Raw genomic sequence first — 22902 nt, 5'->3', positions numbered from 1 at the left:
TCTCCTGCATGTTTTGCCACCCAGCTGTCTGCAGTGAAGTAAACACCTAGCCCGGACTGGCAGTGCGCCGTGAACCCTGCAGCTTCAGCACTAAAGCACGTTTCTACACGTGAACCATAGGCGTAACTCAATTAGCTGATAGCAGCAGGTTCTATCTGGCCACTAGCTGGATCCCCAACATTAGATGGAATTATGCCATTAAACCCAGGGGAGTTCTGATCCAGGATATTTGTTCATGACTCTCCATAAATTTTAAATAGATTTATTTTGCTGCAGTGACAGGCTAGCCTCAGGGAACAGCCACAGGGCAGCGGTGGTGAATTTCACGTTGAGGAGGCAGATGCAACTACAGGAAAGAAATTTGGCTTGTAAAACACAGGTGCACCTGAGCCTGCGAGTAGGACAATATGAAAGCCTGTTCGAAGGATGGGGCCATATTTATCCCTGGTGTAACGCCAAGCTGTGGCTGCCTGTCGCCCATGGTCCCCAGAAAAGCGCTGATGAGACCTTTGCTGTTTTTTTGTGGGATCCAGGCATGCAGGCCCAAAATAAACCAGGAGGGCTCTTTATATTTTGAGTGACAGTGTATATTTTGTTAGCCCTCTGCAGGATCCAGTCCTAAGTACCCCTGTGAGGTATTCTCCCACCCTCCCAATACCACTGAAGTCAAAGCAGTTTCTCAGCACCTTTCGGGATTAGGCCTTTAGCCAACAGCCTAGAAGCTGAGGTCAGAAGGCGCTATTCTGATTATTGAGTCTCACCTCCTGCATAGCACAGATCAGAGAATCCCATTATCTGACTGGGTAAACCCTGCACATCAGCTGAGCCTGGGCAGACGTTTAACGTAAGGCTGGGAGAACACAGGGAAATTTTGGGTGATATTTATATTCCCTTCCCCCAGCTGCCAATTCCACCCATTGCCCCCCTTTCTCCTCTTCCCCTCCCGCCCAGCTGCAATTAATTTTGCTCTGAAAACCAGGTGCTCATCCTGGAGCTTAGAGCAAAGCCCAGCATAGAATATTTTAATTCTTACATAGCAAAAGTATCCAGTTAAAAAAAAGCCACTCAAGTGACACACTCCCTTGTTTCTGTTTAAAGAAGGGATGCTACATGATAACAAAACTCAAGCACTTAGCAAACTCTCTTGATGGGAAAACAAACCGGAATAACAGATGAATAAATACACTAATGAATTACTTTGCTTTCTCACACTCAGCAGAAATATTTACCATAGTCAAAGATCTCGAACAGTTTTTTTATGCATTACAGAAACTAAAGTGCATCTTTAGTAAATGTTCAGGGCTCTGTGATCTAGAAAGCAGGAGGGGCTTAAGTTCCAGACCTGCTAAACATAGTGAAATCTTTGTTCTAAAGTCTCATTGATACTAATGGCCCTATGCCTCGCTCTGCCAGTGTAAACGGGCCTGAAAGTGGATCTAAGTGTAACTTACTCCCACTATGCAGGGGCAGGGCTAAAGTGTAAATGAGAATCAGGCCTTTTTTCCCCCGTCCACCCCTCCAGGGCTTCTTGGGTTGTTAGTACCCAACACTCCTCAATTTCACAATGCTCAGTTAGACAGAAGGCTCAGGTGCCAGACTGTGATCTCAGTAATGTGGGTGTAGATCTGGAGAGACCCCACTGACGTCAGTGGAGTTACGGTAGATTTACACCAGAGTAAATGAGAGCAGCAGCTGAATCCCAAGGCCTGGATTTTCCTCTCATCCACACCAGTGCAAATCCTGACACTGGTGCCAATGAGAGGAGAACCAGGCCTTTTGTGTCCAGAGCAGCGTCCCTACAGAAAAGGCTCTGGGACCAGATCTTCCACTGATGTCAATGAAGGTAGCTCTACTGAGCTTAGTGGAATGATGCCAACTTACACCAGGTGAGAGTCTGGCTCCCTGTAGTACATGGTAGAACTTTTGGTACCCTGCCATGGAGTAGAACCATGAGACAGTATAAATAATATATAATCCCATCTCCTATTGAAAATGAGCTCTACGGGAGGACAAGCTGCATCCTACTTCCCACATGTACAGAACTGGCTTATTTCATACAGCACAAACACAAACTTTCTTCCCTTGTTGGTTTCTCTGGGTTCGCAGCCCCTCAGCTGAGGCCAGTGGGCTCTGTGTCTTGACAGCACAGTGGCCGAACAGGTTTGGCAGAAGACATGTGCCGAGATATCTGTGTAAGGCAGGAATGGGCTGAAACCAGCTTTGTTTCATTAAATAGTTTTCTTTGAATTCTCCAGGCTGCAGATTGTTACATGATAGCTCAAACAAAGAGACAAGGGACAAGGATTCCCCAGTGATTACAATGCCCTCGCTCAAGGCTATTTCATGCCACGTGACATGCTTCAGGAGAGGGGCATGCAAAGCGTCAAATGCAGACAAGGGTGTTCGAAAACCGGGTCCCACATTTGCCACATCTTGCAGCCAGCAGAAACGACAGGCCCCAGCATGCAGCACTGTGTCATGACCGCTGTCAAGATAGAGCAGTGCAAGCCAGGAGCTGTAGTCTCTGCTAGTCTCCTTATTAAGGATGGCAGCGGCTGCACCGGGATTCCTTTGGGGCCATTTGAGAGCAGTTGTCAGTGGGGCCCTCAGCTGGGCAAAGCTCAGGGTGCCTCTGGCTTAGGCTGCAAAGGGGGCAGGGGGCACAGTCATGGGCAGGCACTTTGGCCTTGTTTGCTCTATGAAAGCCAATACACCGGGGAGGATGGGATTGGGGGCTCAAACCAAACACTGTGGGGATCCTATTGGGTGAGACAGACATTGCCTATCCCCGCTATGCTGCAGCTGCCTGTCCCCAGCAGACCGTCACTGCATGCCTGGCTTGCTCTAGCTCAGCATCTTGTGCCTGTCAAAAACAGTCTTCCTTTGCTCCTGCACCTGGCGCTTCCACCGCTGCTGGGCTCCTTCCACCCTCTCCAACACCGTGTTGGCTTTGGCGCCGGCGGGAGCAGGAGCTGCTGCCAATGAGCGGGCCTCCTGCAATGCAAAGAGAAGGAATCAGGAGGTCAAAGGGGTGAGTGGGGTGGAGGAGTGATATCTCTAATACAGAAAAAGACTGCTCAGCATTGGGAGACACTCTTACATGAAGAGATATTTCGGGACTGAGTTTTCCTTGCAGAGAGAGGGCCTGGTTTTCGGAGATGCCCAGCTCCCACTGACTCAAACTGGAGGGGTGGGTCCTCAGTGTAACTGGGCTTGAAGCTGGGACCATCCGTGCTAAAAGCACAGACCTCCAGCACTGGAGCTAAAGGAGCAGCTCCCCTAGGAGGTAGCTGCAGTAGGCTCTTATCCTCTCCTGTATACCAGCAACTAGAAGGGCCAGTGCTCCACACTGCTAATGTGAATTGCATCAGCACCGCTAAAAATTTGGCCCATGCTTACCACTTGTGCGTGGGGGGACCCACTCATACATCTGCGGGGTGAAATTTCAAACCAAAAGGCAATCATTATTGGGTTTGGGTCCTACTGAGAGGGAGAGCATGAGAAAGGGCTGGAGCAAGAGCTCCTTATGCCAAAGCACAGGGTCAGATCCTCAGCTGGTGTAAACTGGTGTAGCCCAGAGGCTCTGACTCTCAGTGTTTATCCTGCACCAATTCCCAGCTGAGCTATTGGGGCTGTTCTAACCATGTGCCCTTGTCATTTAGTATTTATACTGCAGTGGTGCTCAAAGGCCCTATTGTGCTAGGTGCTGTATGACCGTGGGGGAAGATAAAAAGCTTACACGCTAATGTCCTGGTATTTATATCATGCTCATCACAGGGTTAGCAAAGTGCCTTAAAGAATTATGCAAATCTGTATTAGTGAACTACATGCAGAACCTGATTCCCTCTCACTCATCCTGGGTGTAAACCAGGAGTAACTCCATTGGCCCTGATCCCTCACTCCTGATTTACCCCAGGGTGAGTGAGAGGGGATCAGGGCCAGGGGAGTTACTCCTGGGTGAATGAGGGGGGATCAAGGCCAGGGGAGTTACTCCTGATTTACCCCAGGGTGAGTGAGAGGGGATCAGGGCCAGGGGAGTTACTCCTGATTTACCCCAGGGTTAGTGAGTAACTCCCCTGGCCCTGATCCCCTCTCACTCACCCTGGGGTAAATCAGGAGTAACTCCCCCGGCCCTGATCCCCCCTCACTCACCCAGGAGTAACTCCAGTATAATCAATGAAGATCCCTGATGAGGTTTTGCAAACACCAAACCAAACAGCCCCCTCAGTCCAGCCCGTTTCCGATACTGAATCTGCCCAGGAACGGACCGGCAGAGCGAGTGAGAGAGCAATACTGTTACTGAGCTACCGTCCACCCGAGCCCCTCCCATCTCTGCTGGACACAACAGAGAGAGAGCAGAGTTAGGAGAAACCCCAATAAAAATACCCACAGGGAACAGCTGTCCCTCAGACCAGGCACCAGGAGAAGGAACAGCCTGAGGACTAGCTGGGAGAGCAGTGGAGGGAGATGGAGCCGATTTCCCTCGCCTCAAACTCCTCGCTTTCCACTCCCTCGTCCCCATTCCACTACCCTTGCTCCCCTTCCCCTCCCAGGAATCTCCCCCTGCCCTCTGTCTTGGGACTGCTGCATTTCAGTCCTTCCCAGCCACATCTCTCCATCAAAAGGGAGCATTACTTCCTGTAACAGCAGGGAGATGCTGGGGCTGGCTCTGTGCTGAAGCTCAGCCTGGCTCCCCCGTTCCTGGAGGGACTTCTGAAGGGCTCCGGGCCCCTCTCCTCTGCTGCCACATACCTCGAAGGGATTACTATGCCGCGTTCGCCTCGCTGAGAGCCGCCTGCTAAATGCACCTTCCTTTGCAGTGCCCTGAGCTGGCAGGCTTCTAAGGCCACAGAGCTGCCATGCTTAGCAGGGAGCAGAGCAGGGGTGTGTGGGGAACCAGTCAGTGATTAACTCCTTGGCTTCAGCCCACTGTCAGATCCAGCCCATGGTCCACTGAGCTCACACCAGCGCAGGAACTGCCGGACCAGCACTGAAGGGGTTGAAGTGCCTGGCTGTTTGTCCCGGCTTTGCTCCCAATTAAGTCAGTGATCCAACTCTCATTTGCGCTAATGGGACCAAGCATTGCTCCATGCTCAGTGTGTTGCTCATGACTCTGGAGGATGTCGTGTTAGCAGGAAGGAGGGGTGGATCCCCAACCAGGGCTATGCCACCAGCAGATCCAGATGCCCTCTGAGCATGTGTCCAGCTGCACACTTGCTAGCCAGACCCCTCATGCTTTGCAGCAGTTGCTCTCCAAGCTGGGCCCTTCCCCAGCCAACAGGAGCTGGGCTAAACTCCTCCCAGGTGTAAGCAGCTGGAAAGCAGTACAAGTGACCACGGGCCTTCTGAACCACAGCACTGAGTCTGCTGCCATTGTGGGTTCAGTGCAAGCGCAGCATGTTACAGAGGAGACGCACACACTGCGCTCTCCCTCTCTCAGGTCTGGTGCTTGTCATTCCTCTGTTAGAAGGAAGCATGTGTCTGTTTTTTGTGGGTGAAAGGCAGTTTCAGAGTTTAGGTGCAAAAAACAGCGCTGGGAGAATGCAGGGACAAAGCAGAGCTGGAAAGGGGCTAGGGGATGGGCGTGAAGTCCTCTGGGTTGGGAACCTGGGACAGAGAGTTGTTTTTGGCTGTCTGCAGACTCAGGCAGATATCACTGCACTGGTTACACTTGGGGCTCATATGAAAGGTTCAGGCAGCCATGAATCCTAGACACGTACCGGTTTTAAAATGAAGGATTCTGGAACAGTTGCATAGGTCATGCTGGCCACGTAACTGCAGGATACAAGTTGGATCTGGCCTACAGGCCATTTATTTGACAACTCTGGCCTCAGACACCCAGTTCCGGTGACAGTGCTTTCCTGCAGATCGAGGTTTGTGTCCTACGGCTGCCACTAGCCTGATTCTGGGGTGGGGAGCCGGTGACTAATAGGTTTTCCACTGGTGATATTGGCCTGATTCTCCTCTCACACCAGAATCACACTTATGTGATTACAGTGAGGTCAGCAAAGTTACTCCTTATTTACACTGGGTGAGTGAGAAGGGAATCAGGCCCCATGGAGTGTGGAACAGGACACAGAAGGCTCCATGCAAGGCAGGAAGGGGTTAATGAACTCCTGGCAGCCCAATTAGCTCAAACACAGTCACCTAGAGCAGCAGGGCGGCATCCAGGGAGGGGCTGAATAAAAAGAAGAGCTGTGAGCAGCTGGAGAGGAGGCTAGCGAAGGGTCAGGGCTGGGATAGGCTGATGCTTTGCAGATCTCCTGGGACAAGTACGTGTTGTTTCACACTTGTTTTGGACTTTGAGACCCCTGGGAGAAGTAAACCACATAGGAGCCAGGGGGAGGGCTAACCCTCTGGAAGCCAGAAGGCTTTGGAGGTAGAGCAGCTGGATGAGAAGCTGGGAAAGGGAGGTGGAGTGGCTGTTGCACTGTGAAATGCTGCTAGGGGGGTGATCTGGAAAGGCAGCGGGGCTATCCGATGAAGTGAGCTGTAGCTCACTTATGCTCAAATACATTTGTTAGTCTCTAAGGTGCCACAAGTCCTCCTTTTCTTTTTGTGAATACAGACTAACACCGGCTGCTACTCTGAAACCAGTTACACCAGTGTGTAAATGAGAAGACTGGGGCCCTGTGGTTCTGTCGCAGCACTGAATAGATGAATAGATCTATGGGTTCTGCATAGACCAAATCTTCCCCCATTAGTGCGTCAGTCAGTCACCCTGTGAGTGCCCCGTGATCAGCCCCAGGAATGGGGGAGTGTTTCTGAACATGTCCAGGCCGAGCTCAGGGCTCCCTTCATCACACCCTATCTCCGCAAACACACTGGCTTCCTCTCTTCAAAGCGTGTCTGAGCATCTGGATTACAGCTAATCCCTGGGGTGGTGATGTGCCCAGCAGCTAGGCTGGGGCCCTGCCCAGCCTGCAAGGTGGTTGAAAGGAAGGCAGGTGTCTTTAATCTTGCTCCTGAGAGGTGCCCTCCTAGCGCACAAGGGCAGGCACAGCGAGGAAGGTCCCCTCAAAGCAAACAGCTACAGGGACACCTGGGCAAGGGCCCATGAGCTCTACTGAGTGCTTGGGGCACATCCTGTCCTGTAGAACCATCTCTGGCTGGGACAGGGAAGGGGGCTCTCCCCAAAGTTCCCCTGCCCCACTGAAGACCAGGCTGTGCTCTAAGGACACAACTGGCATCACGGGGAGCTGGGCTTGTGTCCTGCCTTCAGCTATCAGTGATACAGCCTGGGTTCGAAACTCTTCCTACTCCCTCCTGACTCCTTAAGGCCCCATATCCTGGTAATCCTCTGGCTGACCTAGGGTGGGCTTCTCCAGGGCCTGTTAACACTGAGGCAAGAGTCCTGGACATGCTGCATGCAATCCATCCCTAGGGCCGTTCCCGCTACAGGGCTGCGAGAGTGACTGGTGAATGCCGAAAGCCCAGTACCACCAGTGACATGCAGCGTCTCACACCATGGCTGGGCAGATCCAGCTTCCGCTGGCCTGGGGGCAGAGACTCACCTCTGGCTGAGGGCAGCTGGGAGCTTTCAGCGCCTGGGGCACAGCAAGTTCTGCCACCTCTCAAGGCCTCGGCACCATCCCTTCAATGGCTGTTCTCTCTTGCCTGTCAGCGTCCCCTCCCTATCCTCCTTGTGCCCCTGCTGGTAGTAACCAGGCCATTGGCTGAGGAGGGTGGCTGCCTAGGGAACCCAGAAGGGGTTGTCTGGAAGGGACTGAGATGGCTCCCCCTGCCAAGGGGGCTGCCTCACCCCACTTCTCTGCCTCATCTTTCTCCTGGGAGCCAAGGCCCGACCTTAGAACCTGGGCATGCACCATGGCAGTGAAATGACGAGCCACTAGGCTCCTGGGCCAGCCCTTGTTTGGTTAGTCTGCTCAGAACTCAGCTGGCCTGGAGACTGCAGACAGGTGGCTCCTAGAGGCAATGATGACCTCAGCCCAGAAGCTCCACTGATTGGGAAGGGATCATCTAGCGATCAACACAACTCCAGCTTGTCCAGCACCATGGTCCGAGCTCACAGAGCAGGTCCAAACAACCAACACCTAAAGGAAATGCTGGGTCCCAGAGCTGCATGTTCCACCTTCCATAATCAGCCCCCTGCATCTCTCAATTATAGCATGAGCCAGGGCTACAATTAGCTCATCACTGTGTGTGCATCAGCTCCACTACCCCGCCTCCTGGAATACCATTACCGCACACTAACCAGCTTCATCTGCGTTTCCTCTGGGAGGCCACCACGCCCCAGCCCCCTGCTCAAGCGATGGGAGCTGAGGGGGACAGACAAGGCAGGATAGATAGGGCCTAATCCTGGTGCCTTTGCCCTGAAATCCCCACGGAAGTCCATGCAAGTGTTGCCTGAGTCCGGAACTGAGGCTCAGAAGAGGATCAGTGGCTTTTAGACAGAGGTGTGGCAGCAAGACCATGTGTGACCCGATAGCTGTTTGTCATTCTCCAAAATCCACCTGAGCTAAAGGAGGCCTCCTTGAAGCTGCTAGCAGTAGCAGATCCTTTATCCTCACATCACTCCCTAGCTCATACACAAAGCTAGGACGTTACCGCAGGAAACACCCAAAGCCGATTTGAAAACCAAGCCCGTGTTTAGGGCTAGCAAGACCGGGCAGCAGTCAGAGTTGCTGAGGGATGGGCGTTCCCTGGCTTAGAGAGTCACCTCCAAAAGGAAAAACAATTGTATTAATGGGGCACACGCATCTTCTCACCCCGGAGCTCAGGGCACTGTATGGATACAGGGATCTGGCAGGGGAAAGATTAAAAAATACAGGACTTGGCCATGGGTACAGAGTAAAAAACCACCAACCCTCTCCCCGGCATGAGACAAGTTGAGGTGTGAGTGAAAGTGAGCAGGTGTGACTGGATGTTAAGGGGGAGTCAATGGCCAATCGAGGCCTATCAGCACAAAGGCCCAATCAACTGCTGACCCCTAAAATGCAACAAAGGTTGTCAAAGGTGGGTGTAGTCTGAGTGCAGCTCCTGGTCCAGAGGGGTCCATGGAGTAGGGGGTCTGGGGTGTAGCCCTTTGCACCCTTGCAGAGTCAAAAGGCACCATCTCTAGCTTTAAGTCAGCTCCTCTATGCAGCTCTCCTGCCTCCCAGCACTGTCTGGGCCTTCACCAAAAGACCATCCTCCTGCACCCCTCTAGATGGGTGTTGCCAGGCGGGGGCTGCCAGGGCTGCACACAGAAGGGAACAGTTTGCATTTTGTTTGGATCCGATCCACAATTCAGCAAATGAAAATCAGTCCTATCAGGACCACAAAATTCCCCTGCTAACCGCCCCGGGCAGGCCAACTCTGGGTCCCGGGAAACCTGCAGCCGCAGGCTTCACATTTCAGAACGTCACGTGGACCAAGATCAGGGATTTAAAAAATAAAACAGAATTAAAAATTCTACATTTCTAGTTGGCATGTAAAAAGGGCCAGCCCAGCAGGACCCAGGTGGGATGGGAGATGAGAAACATCAGCCATAATGATCCCTGGTGCCTGCCTGCCTGCCCTAGTTCCCAGGTGTTAACCCTGCTCTCTCTCCTCCTCTAGGTTTTCCTACCATGCCCACCACCCTCCATATCACCCACCGCAGCCCCCTTACCTCGTTCTCCTCTTCATTGTGCAGGGGCTGGGTGTAGGCATCTGGCTTCCGGATCAAGGGGTCAACCAGCATGAGGAAGGCCATGTACAGCAGCAGCGCCCCCACCACCGAGAGGTAGATGATGATGATGATCTGTGGGCTCATCAAAAGGGACTCTGAGCCGTCTGGAGTGATTGCAGGGTTGGGGGCCACCCAGCCTCCTCCCCAAGCCAAGCCGACCTGCCGAATGATGGGCTCAGGAGGAAACATCCCCCCCCCCATGGGCAGCTCAGTCCATAACTATCCACAGGATGGAGGGCAGGGGCACTGTCGGAGCCAAGATACCAGGCTAGAGGGGCCCCTGCTGTGCTGCAGTCTGGCAGTGCCTCAGGGAGGTGGATTGGGGCTCCATCCTGGGCTCCCTCCCAGACAGCTCCATGGGGCTGGGCTGCCTCTCTGTACAAATCTGACCCTGTCTGCCCAGCTGGGGCGTGGCAATGGGAGAAGCAGGGGAGGACCCAGCAGGGTGGCTGGCAGGCCTGAAAGCAGGCATCTGGAGATGGCCTGGAGCAGGCTGGTGCTAAGAGTGGAGGGGAGTGAGGCTGGGCTGATTTCTGTGGGGAGAAAAGGGGAGCGAGGAGGGCAGGGGGCTGTGCATGGAGGGCTTGGGAAGGAGGAGGAGATTGGCGCAGTGTTTGGGGAAGAGGGCCATGGGAGGAGCCTGGCCAACCTCCCAAGCCGCCCCACAGCTGAGCTACCTGCTCCATCTCCCAATGTCGACACCCTTCACATAGGGGAGGGGGTCAGTGTCATCATCCCCAGACCAGAGCCAACAAAGGGAAGGGGTGTGGAAAGTCTTTGCTATGCCCCTCCCCAAGCTGGCCGACAAGAAAGAATCCAAGTGAGGAATCCCTTCCTCCCCCATAGTATGGAGAACTGGCACCAGGCCCCCAGAGCAATCTCCTTTGTCCCATGTCCCGCCCCTGCGGTTCTGCCCCAGGACCGGGTGGTGCAGGGGTGGGAGTGGCCCAGCTTTACCTTGATGGTGGTGGTGCTGCGCTCCTCGTACTTGCACTCACACAGCAGGCAGTAGGCTTCCACGTCATTCCCCGGCACCGGCATCGGCTCCACCACGTGCAGGCAGTTGCTGCATCACAAAGGAGCTGGTGTCAATGGTGGGGTGGGGCAGGTGGCTGAGCTCTGGGCAGGTGCCTGTATTCTGGGGCCCAAAGCACAGTCATCGGTCATGGAGAACCCTAGGGGTGATGCTAGGCAGCGCCGATAGCTTGGTGGAGAACCACCAGGCCTGTCTGCATCCAGCAGCCCCCTTTGTGCTCAGTCCACCTGGGAGAGCTCAACAGTTGCTCAGATCAGTTTACATGGGAGTGTGGGAGGTGGCCACTGGCTGGCTAAAGCTCTGGGTGCTCCAAATACTCACCCCCAGAGTTGGGGCTGGAGGAGGATGGCCTCAGCCAGTGCCTTGGAGTCAGGTGGCTGTGCCTCTAAAGCCACCCCATGCTAATTAGCTCTCTGAGGAAAGAGGCCAAGGACTGAATGGGCCCTGGAGGCTGATCTCCCCCAGAGAGGGGCTGGGCTGAGGCGTAGGGGTAGCTTGGGGGGGAAACTTGCCCTGCTCCTGTCTCTGCTCTGGGGTTAAATAGATCCCTCAGGCTCCAGTCAGGCCAGTCACATGACTGACTCCACTTGCTCAGAGATCTAGCCTGCTCCAGCTTCTAGGCACCTCTAGGAGCACACAGGTGCAAACCCTGGGTTAGGTCACAAGTGCAATGAGTTTTCTGGCCTCAGCCTAGTCAATGAATGATGTATGGTCACATGTCACAGCACCATGACATGACAGTCTTTTGGGGGAGAACAAGGCCTGGCACTGTAGCTTATGTGAGGACTGAGGGGCATTGGCAGAGTAATGTTTGTGGGGAGTGGGGTGGAGTCCAGGGCTGGGCTAGCAGGGGGGTTGTGGGTCAGGATTGAAGGACACTGGCAGAGTTGTATGGCACAATGCAGACAGATGCACTGTGCCTTGCTCTCGTCAGTGCAAGGGCCTTTAATTCCCCATCCCTGTCAAAAGCATTAAATTCCAGTGCACTGTAGGAAGAGAGAAGCAGCTTTGGCAAGGCTCCCTCGCAAACAAACGTTGAAGCCTAGCTGTGGCCCCAGATTATCATGTTAGCAGCACAAAGTGGGGGCAGACAGCCTGGCGCGTCACTTTCCGCTGATTCCCATGAACCAATAAGTGCACGCACACAAGGAAATAGTCTTGACAGTGTAAAGTCACTGCAGTCTGGCATTTGGGGAAGAGCATGTACTTCTTGTACATGGTGGGCTGCAGGGCTGCTACTAGCAGGTGTCAGATATGAACTGGCTACAGAGCTTCCTTCTCACAGAGAGCCCCACCAGCTGTGTTCAGTGCAAGGGTCCTTAATTCCCTGCCACACCAGCCTTGCTGAGGTTAGGTTACATAAGGCATGTTACACACTGCGCCACCTAGTGGCTGGATAGTATCATACAAATTAGCATCCCATTGCCTGGAGGAGAGTCATGGGACAGACCCTCAGCGGGTGTAAATCAGTAGAGCTCTGGTGATTGCCACAGAGCTATGATGATTTACACCAGTTGAGGCTCTGGTCCAGAACCATTTGTTCTGGTCTCTTGTGCTTCTTCCTATTTTTTTCAGTGCACCCGGTGTGGCTGCAGCCCTCTCAGTATCCAGGTGCTTGTATTGGTATAGTTATGTCCCTACAAGAAAAGGAAGAAGCTACCCAAGTAAAAGGCACCTGTATAGCTGGGTCTACACTAGGGGTTGCTCCGATTTAACTAGTTCTGGAGAAAAACACCCTCTTCCCCCTTGTGGAAATAGTCAAATCAGTGGAAAAAAACCTGTAGATGGGGCCTATGCCAAGAGAAAACTGGTGCAGACAGACAGGATCCTGGTGAGAAACTAGCTTCACTGAACCGATGAGTAGAAATGATGAGGCTAAGTACCTCTAACTTACTCAGTTAATGGCCCATCATTTTAATTTTCAGCCCCTCCGTCCTGTCGCTCTCCTGAGATAAACTAACAGATCTCTGTGCCTAGGCTTGGCACCATTTAATGTTTATTTTTTTGTAACCTTGACAGATAATATCGATGTTGATTCTGAAGCACTTTTTTCAATTTTAGTGATGTAAATGTTCACAGTTGTGGGAAATCCTTGAGGGAGGCAGACAATTTTTTAATGACCATAGATGTTGAGATTCAAAAAGTTAAAGCTAGCTAATTGGTGCCCCGCTCTAACTCCAGATTCACAACACATTGTAAGGTGGGACTCTAATGAGCGCTCTAGGAGCATTTTTCTTGCTTTGCCTGCCTGTACATTTCAATTACTATTGATGGAAATATTTTGTCCTTGGTGCGTGTGCGTCTGGTGAAACTGATGTTTACTTACATTTACTGAGAAGAAATGACATTTACAGATAAGCAAAGTAAGAAAAATGGCCCTTGAGAACAGATTAAAGTCCTGCCTTCTGAATGTGTATAAAACGTGTTGTAAAGCTGGAAATCAAAGGAGACGGCCTGACAAGGAAATGGAAATGATTCAGCAAAATGCCTCCCTGTAAATGATTCAGCAAAATGCCCCATATTTTAACAGAATAAAATCTCACCCCATGCCCCAAGGCATGAAATATACACTGCTATGTAAACCAGTCTGAATATAAGCACAAAGAGGTCATTAGATAAGGAACAGACTGCTCACTGATGCTCAAGGACCTTTGTTGAATCCAGGTTGCAGCTTCAAAGTGATCAAGGCCCTGTGCAGACACTCACAGAGGACACCCCCGCAGCATGGACAATTTCTTCATAGCCCTGGGATTTGGCAAGTGGCCTTAGCACTCAGGAATGAGCCAATTACAGATTTGCTGAGAGTGCAGGTATGGGTTGGTTAGGTTCTCAGCTGGTTTTTCCTCTTCCACCCCCAGCTCCGCCAGTGTCCCAGCCCACAACCCCCCAATATGCCAATCATGGGCCATTGCAAGACTGCAAAACCCACAGGTGTGCATGATCCGAACAAATGGACTGCAGGGAAAATGACTAATTCTGAACATAAGCAAGGGAGCAGATCTGATTCTCTGCTCAGGGTTACTGAAGTCAGTGGAGTTACCCCTGTATTACAGAGCAGAGAGGCAGGCTTGAGGCAAAGTGTGAATTGCTCCTGAAAGCCATGAATTTATCCCTCTCTCTACTTATGGGATCCTCACAACTGCAGCATCTGTCCCGCAGGGTGAATGTAACCCCACTGTCACCTGGGAGGTAGGAAAATATTATCCCCATTGTACAGATGGGGAACCAAGGCCCAGAGAGATAAGTGACTTGCTCAAGGTCACTAGGAGAGTCCGTGGCAGAACAGAGACTGGAACCCTGGTTTCCTGACCCGCCCGTGTAGGGTGTTTGGGGATCACCAGTGGTTAAAGTGTTTACAAGAGCTGTACTTTGTTCAGCATCCAGTTCCCAGCCCTTAGAGGCACAGCCTCAACCACCACACAATCTAGTGCCTTTATCACAATGCCATGAAGAAGCTGAAGTTGGTTCTTTGCTTCCTTACTTCACCTCCCGTTTGCAACAGAAAGCTGATGACTTCAAGTGGGAGGTGATTCTTCTCCTGTTGTAGAGGGCACCCTGTGCCCAGGACAATGCCCTGCAGCTGTGTAAGACAGAGATGCTGGGGAAATGGCCAGGCTTCCAACTTCAGTAACCAAAGAGCAACCCAGAGAAGGAAAGGCCCTGTGGCCTTAGGGTATGGCATAGATACACTTATTGTAGTGGTGCATTGTGGGTATTTTAAAACAATCAGGTGGATGCATCACACATGTTTAGGTTCTTTCTTCTCTCATTCTTTAGTATGCAAGGTAGTCGAGTGGTCAATCCAGGGGATTAAGACTCAGGACTCCTGGGTTCTATTCCCAGCTCTGCCACCGACTCGCTATGTGATATTGGCAAGTCACTTCCCAGCTTAATGCCTCTGTTTCCCTATCTGCAATATCTGGCTAATGATACTTTGTAAAGTGCTTTGAGAACTACACTAACAGCTCAGCTGTTCCAGGGGAGGAGGTTAAAAAGGTACTAAAGCCTTTCCGTTGTCATCCTCAGCAGGGAGTAGACAGAGCTGCAGAGCACAAAGACAACAGGTTACTAGACTCTCCAGAGGGTGCAGGACCAGACTCCTATCTGCCAGACTCCTATCTCTCTCTAAATGAGCAGAGTGCCCATCACTATGTGGTGCAGAGACGTAAATAGCTAGCAAGGGCTCAGCTAAGCAGCTCCACCCAGAACGAGCTGTTACACACGATCTCTGACCTATTTCCATTGAAGAAGGACAGAACCTCGGGGTGTCAGATCCAGGTCCGGGGTTCCTGGGTCAAGTCCTTCAGTATTTTGACAGGGGAACCCCACAAGCCTTCCAGAAGAGGGTAACTCACCAGTCTTTCTGTGACACATTCTTGTTGTAAATGTGTCCACTGATGTTCCGGTACGGGGGACAGATGCACTTGCAGCGGATATCCTCTGAGCTCTGCATGGGGAGAGGAGTTGGCATTAGTGACTGGCACATGAACAGCTGTTCAATGAGTCCCCCCACATGGTGTGAGAAGGGCGAGATGTTCCCCAATGGGGGTTAACTTTCCTTCACATCTCTTCTTCCTGCTCTGCATGTTTCATAGCAATGACATCGTTCAGCCAGATGCCAGGAGCTCTCCAAACAGATTGTTCTAGGGACTGAATCGCCCACTACCCTGGCCGTTCAGAGCTTCAGTGAGAGTGGGGCTAGAACTCAAATCCTCCAGCTCCAAAAGCACAGGCTGAAGGAGAATCTCCACTAGCTGTTTGTGGTATAGGGCACATGACACAAAAGGTGACCAGCTCAAATTCCATCCTGAAGAAGGCAGTGCCATACACCCCTCCCCCCACCCCCACACAAGCCAATTTGTTACAATACCCACCACCTTTGCAAACTTCCATAAAAAAAGCACACTCCCTATGGTCCCTGTTTCAGTTGCATGTGGCACCTTAGGCTGGTGACTGCATCCGTAGCTGTTCCCCACTCTCCACCCCTCACCTTGCTGGTCTGGACCGGAGGTGCTAGGACACACCACGCCACCATTGCCAGCCACAAGATCTTCATATTTTTCCACCTGTGCCGTGTCAACATCCCAAAAGCCTGAAACAAGGAAATAAAAGAGTGTGTTGGGGGAAGGATTCCCATCTTAAAGGGGACAGCCACGCTGTAGTATTTAGCTCCCTCATCTTCTCCAATCTCTTCACCCTCCTCCCAGACTGCAGGATGTCCCTAGATTAGTATTTAAATTACAGTAACACCCAGATCAGGGCCTCGTTGTGCTAGGTGCTGTACATACACATCGAGACAGGTGCTGTCATGAAGAGCTTTTACAATGTCAAATAGACAAGAGAGGCTAAGGATGGGAGGGAAAACTGAGGCAGGGCAGGGTGTCTAACTTTTGTGACTCTGTGGCAAGCCTTGCAATATTTGGTGCTTTTCTTACAGTCCCAGCTCCTGTAGTCCTGGGATGATGAGGGGCTCTCAGTTTGCCTTTATTATAAAGGGAAGTTCCTAGCCCTTGGGCTCGTAGAGGAAAACTCAAAAATGTGACCCCCCTCGTCAAGGTTCCTTCCCCACTCTGAACTCTAGGGTACAGATGTGGGGACCTGCATGAAAACCTCCTAAGCTTACTTTTACCAACTTAGGTTAAAAGTTCCCCAAGGTACAAACTATTTTACCTTTTGCCCTTGGACTTTTGCTGCCACCAACAAACGTCTAACCGGGTTTATTATTGGGAAAGAGTCGTTTGGAAATGTCTTTCCCCCCCAAAATCCTCACCAAAACCTTGCACCCCCCTCCTGGGGAAGGTTTGATAAAAATCCTCTCCAATTTGCATAGGTGACCACAGACCCAAACCCTTGGATCATAAGAACAATGAAAAAAAGCATTCAGTTTCTTACAAGAAGAATTTTAATAGAAGCATCACCTCTGTAAAATCAGGATGGTAAATACCTTACAGGGTAATTAGGTTCAAAACATAGAGAATCCCTCAAAACCTTAAGTTACAAAAAGACACAAAAACAGGAATATCTATTCCATTCAGCACAGCTTATTTTCTCAGCCATTTAAAGAAATCATAATCTAACACATCTCTAGCTAGATACTTACTAAGTTCTAAGACTCCATTCCTGTTCTGTCCCCGGCAAAAGCATCACACAGACAGACCCAGACCCTTTGTTTCTCCCCCCTCCAGCTTTGAAAGTATCTTGTCTCCTCATTGGTCATTGTGGTCAGGTGCCAGCGAGGTTATCCTAGCTTCTTAACCCTTTACAGGTGAAAGGGCTTTTCCTCTGGCCAGGAGAGATTTTTAAAGGTGTTTACCCTTTCCTTTATATTTATGACACCCCTAAAGTCTCCAACTCTAGAAACAAAACAAAAAATCATTTAAAAAACATCATGATTTTAAGCCAACCTCATTTGGGAGAGTGGGGGCAGGGGGACCTGACTTGTGATTTCTGAACACTTTTGTCACAGGCTGGTTAGTTCCTTTAAATGATGCAGGTACAGTGCTCCTGTACCTGGACAGGTGCTCCCAGTTTAGCCAGTTAAGAAGGTGGGGCAGCACCTGGGCTATAAAGGATCAAGGAGCAGCAGGGAGGGAGGAGGTTGAAGAGCAGTAAGAGGACCTGACCTGACAGTAGACTAGTAGCAGATTTGTTACCTAGTGATGTCTCTGTGCTAGAGGAGGCTGAAGGCTAGAGGGATAGTGGTAGGGTCTCCTGTTGGAGGTGAGATCTTAATAGAACAGGGGCAGTAAGGGATGATCTCCTAGGGAGACTAAACTCCCAACAGAGAGGCTTGGGTGAGTTCCTGCTGGGAAGAATGGGGCACATTCTAGCTAGAAGGACTGTTGCTGAATCCACGTGTGGTGAAAGACACTGGAGCATGGTAAGTGCTATGCTGAGGGAAGATGGTGTGGGGTTTCTAAGGGCTATATGCACTGGAGATGATGACTGGACTGTGTTTGGGGACTTTAGTTATAGATAACGTGCACTGTAGTTCAGTAATAAACTGGTCCCAAAGAGGGATATTTATTGTAGTGGAGCCCTCTGGGGCTTGAGAATGGGGGTGGAATGGTAACCCTGGTGTTGGGGTGCCCAGTTGCTAGGCAGTGCTCTGGGATGTGGGGGAAATTGTTCACCATGGGACTAGTGGTACTGAAAGTGACTGTACCAGACCAGGTTGCCCTGCTGGCCACTGGCAGGGTGAGGAATAGAACCCAGGGTCTTTGGTCTCCCACTAGATTACACTGCCTCCCCTGAGCCATGCTATCTCTAGGAGATGTTCAGGAACCCAGAACTAGCTCTGAATCCAAGCCCCGCATCTGAACTGCCACAGGCTTGGGGACCATTTGGACCTAGTTGCTAGTAAACTCTAGCAGAGTCCTAGCTCTGCTGTAGTTAAGGCTAAGAACTCCTTTCTGTCTAAAGACTTGCTCTTCTTGGCACTCTAACATCACTGTGGATTTGCAAAGTGTCTCCCAACTCCCTGTGGCAAGGAGGGTTCTTGCTTCCAAAAATCTCCCTCCATAGTTTCCTGATGGGAGTGGTCTGTGGGGTTTGTTTTAGGGCTGTAAAAACAATGCAACCCTGCGGAGTTTGCATTATCAACCCAGTGATGACCAGTCACCAGTGGCTTCACAAGTAGAGACTTTCCCACAGACATAAGAACTGGACTAGGAAGACCAAGAAATCAGAATAAAATAAGCTAGTTCAATGGGGCTCCTACCAGGATACTGGTAGGCTACTGCAACAGAAGTGTTAAATATGGCCCCAATCCTGCTACTGGGCTCCTTGACTGCAGATCCAATCGCAGGAGGGAGACCTACTGTCGTACTGTATTGATCATATGATCAATGAAGAGCTAGAGCTGAACATATTCTGCTTACATCAAGGTCCTGTGATCATTCATACCCCAGAGCTGACACTTGGATCTTTTGCCATGATTCTATATTGGTTTAATTTGCCATCTTGTTTCTCGTGACTCTCTATTCCAGTTGCTCTCCTCACTAGTGATGTCTATAGCATAGCTTAGCAGGACAGTTTATAACACAACAGCCCCCCCGCACGCACGCTAGCCAAGCAGACCACGTGAGCGATGTGGGCCTGATCTATCCCTATTACAGCCACGGGGAGTCTTTCCGTTGGTGGTGTTGGACTTTGGATCAGGGCCCCCGGCAGCACAGAACAACATGTCAGACCATGTTAAATGCATGAGATTCACAGCCCTGTGAATTAGTGCCACAGCCCTGATCCATCACCCACCAACTTCCCTTCCTCCTTTAGCTTCCAGACTTTTTGCAATAGTCACTGCACAATGCAGCTAGTGTTTGCGTCTCTGCTTAAGTAACACTAAAAGTCTTGTGTCCCTATGAAAGTTAGTCCTTTCCCCAGGGCATGAGGCAGCAGCACGGCAACCCTCCCAGCTCCATGCCGAGATGAGCTTGATGCTAAGTTACCTGCACTGCTTAGTACATGGCTGAGTTTTCTTGGGAGGTTTTACATCCACGTAATGACCAGCCCTGACCTTCCTTAGTCTCTGGTTTCTCCTTTAAGGTCCATTGGTGTTTCCTAGAACCTCAAACTCCCTGGCCATTAAGTAGGGGAGATGGATCCCACCAACCAGCGTGGATGGACCACACAGTGCTTGCTTATTGCTGGAGAGGATTCATCTAGAAGGGATGATGTGGACCCAAAATGGCCAAGTTAGAAACATTAACACACACAGGAGGAGGCTGTGAAGCATAGCAGGAAGAGCCAATGGCTGTGACCTTGGGGGGGGGGGGGTCCCAGCACAGACTCGCTTGCCTCTTTAGATGCAGCCTGCCAGATGGGAACCTGGGGGCTGCACCCCTGTGTGTGCTCTGGCTTACAGCAGAATGTGGGGCAGCTGGAAGCAGCCTTTGGCCCTGCCTGTCTGTGCTAGGGATAAGCAGATGCCAGGGATAGAGGAATTAAGTTTAGTCTTCTGTCCCTTTGATTAGCAGATGCACAGCATCCTGATAAAATGCTGCAAGACCTCCCAAGGGAAGGGGTGAGCATCCATGTGGTTGCACCTACTCAGACAGGAAACCAGTCCCCCCTCGCCCTTTCTCCACTGTATAAAGTGAGGCGTTGCCCCAGCCTTATCAGACAGCAGAAGTAGGGAAGCCATTGCTTCCAAGGCCAGAAGGGACCCTTGTGATCATCCAGTCTGACTTCTTGCATAGCCTGGGTCAGAGTAGGGAGCCCACTGCTTGCAGCCGAATGAATAGCCCTCCCGAAGCAATGAGGTATAAAACAGACTGGCAGCTGAGCACCTCCCTGCAGAGAGCCACAGGGTGCTGCAATGCAAGCCCAAAGCCTAGAAACTGAACCCTTTGTTCCTTGTTCAAATGTAAGTCACTCTCCCTCGCTTGGTGCTGCGGGGCTACTATGCCCCTTCTCCCCCATTTAATAAAAGGTAGGGAGACCAGATGTCCCATTTTTAAAGAGACAGTCCTGTTTTTTGGGACTCTTTCTTGTATAGGTGTCTATTCTTCCCCCCCTCCCCCCCGGTCCTGTGTTTTCACAGTTGCTATCTGGTCACCAGTAACAAAAGGGGCGCCTCTCACACTACAGAAATTGTGGCCTTCATCCTAAAAAGCACTAATCGGCTCTGGAAAAAATCTCCAAGCCGGGTGGCGTTGCATCTCTGAAGACTGTCTAGGCTGCGTGTGCTGTCAGGAAGGCTGGCACGCTCACAGGCCCTGAGAATCCAGTCCACGTGACAGCTAACAAACTCACCTGAGCAATGACCACAGTGTACAGCCTGATCCACAGACCCCCGTTGCAGAACCTGCTCTAGAGCCATTAGACAGGTATCAAACTGCTATCAATCCTTGTGCCTTTGACTCATGATTCCCCTGCTAAGCAAGGATCTACCCTGCTGTACTTCTGGCGGGGAAGTGCAATGCCTAACAAAGGCAGCAACTCCAGCTAATAAGCTTGCAATTAATGTGCAGATTAAAATTCTACTTGAATCCATTACATCCTTCTGTACAATCCCACCAGACAGTATGCAGATGGCTCAGCACCGCCCACGGCGCAGGCACTTGGTTACCCTAAACAGCAGTCAGCATTACGGATTGCAAACCAAAATGCCAACTGCAGTACACAGGTCTCGTTTGCATTTTTTTTTTTTAAATTAGAATCATGAGACTCACCTTGCAACCGAATTGATACCCACCCCAGCAGCTGCTCCTAGCAATGATGGAAGCCTCGCTCCCTTACCACTGATTGGCTCCCTGCACTGATACTCTCTGGTCTGTCATAACAGACATCATCTGCTACCAGCCAGAAGTCCCGGCCTAGGGCTGAACTAAGGGACCATGGATCATTTCTCAACCCTCGTGTGGCAAGAAAAGGAATAGCTGCAAAATGTGAAGCACCAGTGCAAAAGCGCAGTGTGAATGTGATGCCCAAATGCCACAAGGGGGGCGGGGGGACCAATCATCAGGGAATCATTGCATGAAGTAAGGGTGAAGGGATGGTCTTGTTAAAGCACCAGCATGAGAGTCAGGATGATGCTCGCCATCTGTCCAGGTTTTCCCCTCATCCCTTTTTTTGAGGTAGCTGTCCTGGGAACTTGGTCGGGTTGCTCAATACACAGTCCCCTGGCCAGTTCTGTGGATTCAGGGTCGTTCCTGCTGCCCCAGCATTTTGTATCTCAGAGGTGGCAAGTCTAGTCGTGACTCATAGATTCTAAAGCTCAAGGGACTGTGTGATCGTCTTGCATGCAACAGAGGCCAGGGAACTTCCCTGGATTAATTCTTGTTTGAGCATCTGGCTTCTACTCCCAGCTCCGCTACAGACTCTGCATGTGACCTTAGGCAAGTCACTGCCCCTCACTTCCCTCTCTGCACAAGAGGAGACTGATCCCGAGCTACCCCTTAGGGGCAGTGTGTGAAGTGATCTGTGCACCTGCTTTAAATGGGTGCGGAATCGGCTTCCTTCTGTGGCAATGGAGTTTTCAGCCCAGCTCCTCAAAGGTATTTAGGTGCCTCACATCAATGGGAGTTAGGTGCCTAAATACCTTTTGAGGAGCTGGGCCTTAGTGCTTGAGCCAGGGCTGCCTGACATTTGCAGAGACTGACACCTCCCACCACTTGCACAGAACAGGGACTAGCAGAGCCCCCTTCCCACCCCACCAGTTAACTTCAGCCCTAGCCTGGCAGGAGGGGAGAGATGGCTGGCAGTTTCGAAGGAGTCAAAGGGAGTTAGCCCCCACCATCCTAGGGAAAGTCACAGGGAGTTGGGCTCGCTGTGTTAACTCTTGTCTTTGGAAATCCCACTCTCTACAGTGCTCCTGGCCTCTCCGCTGTAGCTAAACCAGGGCACTAAGTGAGGGGGTAGGAAACGCCCCCCTCTCCCAAGAATGGGACTGAGTCCCACCAAACTCCTTGTCACCCTGTGGCCAGGGAACAGCTCTGGGGTGGGACCAGCAGTCATCAGCACCCAACGAGGCCCAGTCTGTATTAGTTGCCTAGAAGGGAAGGTGCCCAGAGCCCCTGGCCCAGGGAGTGCGAAGGGGGACCCAGCCCGGGGGGAGGCAGATTCTCCGCACTGTGGGCGAGCTGCCTGCTGGGGGCACGTGAAGGGTTAATGGTGCTAGGAAGTGATGTCACCCAGCTGGGGGGGCAGGGGGAGGGTGGGGATGGGAGTGGCTGTGGGTGGGGTGGGGCAGCTGGTGGGGTGGGGGGGATGGCTGCTGCGGGAGCTGCATTGTGCTGCATGGAGCAGGGTTGGAGGGGGCCCCACTGGGGTCCAGGGAGCTCGCCTGGCCCAGTCAGGCCCCGTTCTCACCCATCCCAAGGCACAAACCCCAACGAGCTCAGCCCAGCACAGATTCGAGACAGGGAACGAGTCTGTCTCAAGGACACGGGGGCTGCAGGGGGCTCCCCATTGCTGATCCCAGGGACACCTGGGATGGTGAGACATGAGACCCCCTAGAGGAGCAAAGTGTCTCTGTTCCTTGGTCAAGCTCACTGCAGTCCCCTGGGAGGCAGGTGTCTATACTCCACTACACGTGTCTCCATGTAAGAATCATACAATATCAGGTTTCAGAGTAGCGGCCCTGTTGGTCTGTAGCCGCAAAAAGAACAGGAGGACTTGTGGCACCTTAGAGACTAACAAATTTATTTGAGCATACCCTTTCGTGGGCTACAGGGTTGGAAGAGACCTC

General features: G+C 51.6%; 1 protein-coding gene across 3 annotated transcripts; it reads right to left on the bottom strand.

The window, feature by feature from the left end:
* Positions 1-980: 980 nt before the first annotated feature.
* TMEM9 (transmembrane protein 9) lies at positions 981-21012 on the bottom strand. 3 transcript variants are annotated; one of them, XM_038380379.2, is made up of 6 exons: positions 20885-21012; positions 15700-15801; positions 15065-15156; positions 10631-10739; positions 9614-9745; positions 981-2994 (listed from the first exon to the last, which is right to left on the bottom strand). In XM_038380379.2, exons 2-6 carry the CDS (start codon positions 15790-15792, stop codon positions 2845-2847), a joined length of 576 nt encoding a protein of 191 aa, XP_038236307.1. In that variant the 5' UTR covers positions 15793-15801; positions 20885-21012; the 3' UTR covers positions 981-2844. The 3 variants fall into 3 exon arrangements, with proteins under 3 accessions (XP_038236307.1, XP_043356417.1, XP_043356418.1); XM_043500482.1 differs by having other exon boundaries at positions 20908-20970; XM_043500483.1 differs by lacking the exon at positions 20885-21012 and adding an exon at positions 20466-20614.
* Between the last annotated feature and the right edge of the window lie 1890 nt (positions 21013-22902).

The sequence above is a fragment of the Dermochelys coriacea genome, chromosome 21 (assembly GCF_009764565.3).
Source record: "Dermochelys coriacea isolate rDerCor1 chromosome 21, rDerCor1.pri.v4, whole genome shotgun sequence".
Lineage (NCBI taxonomy): Eukaryota > Metazoa > Chordata > Testudines > Dermochelyidae > Dermochelys > Dermochelys coriacea.
This window is presented reverse-complemented; position numbering and strand designations above follow the sequence as displayed.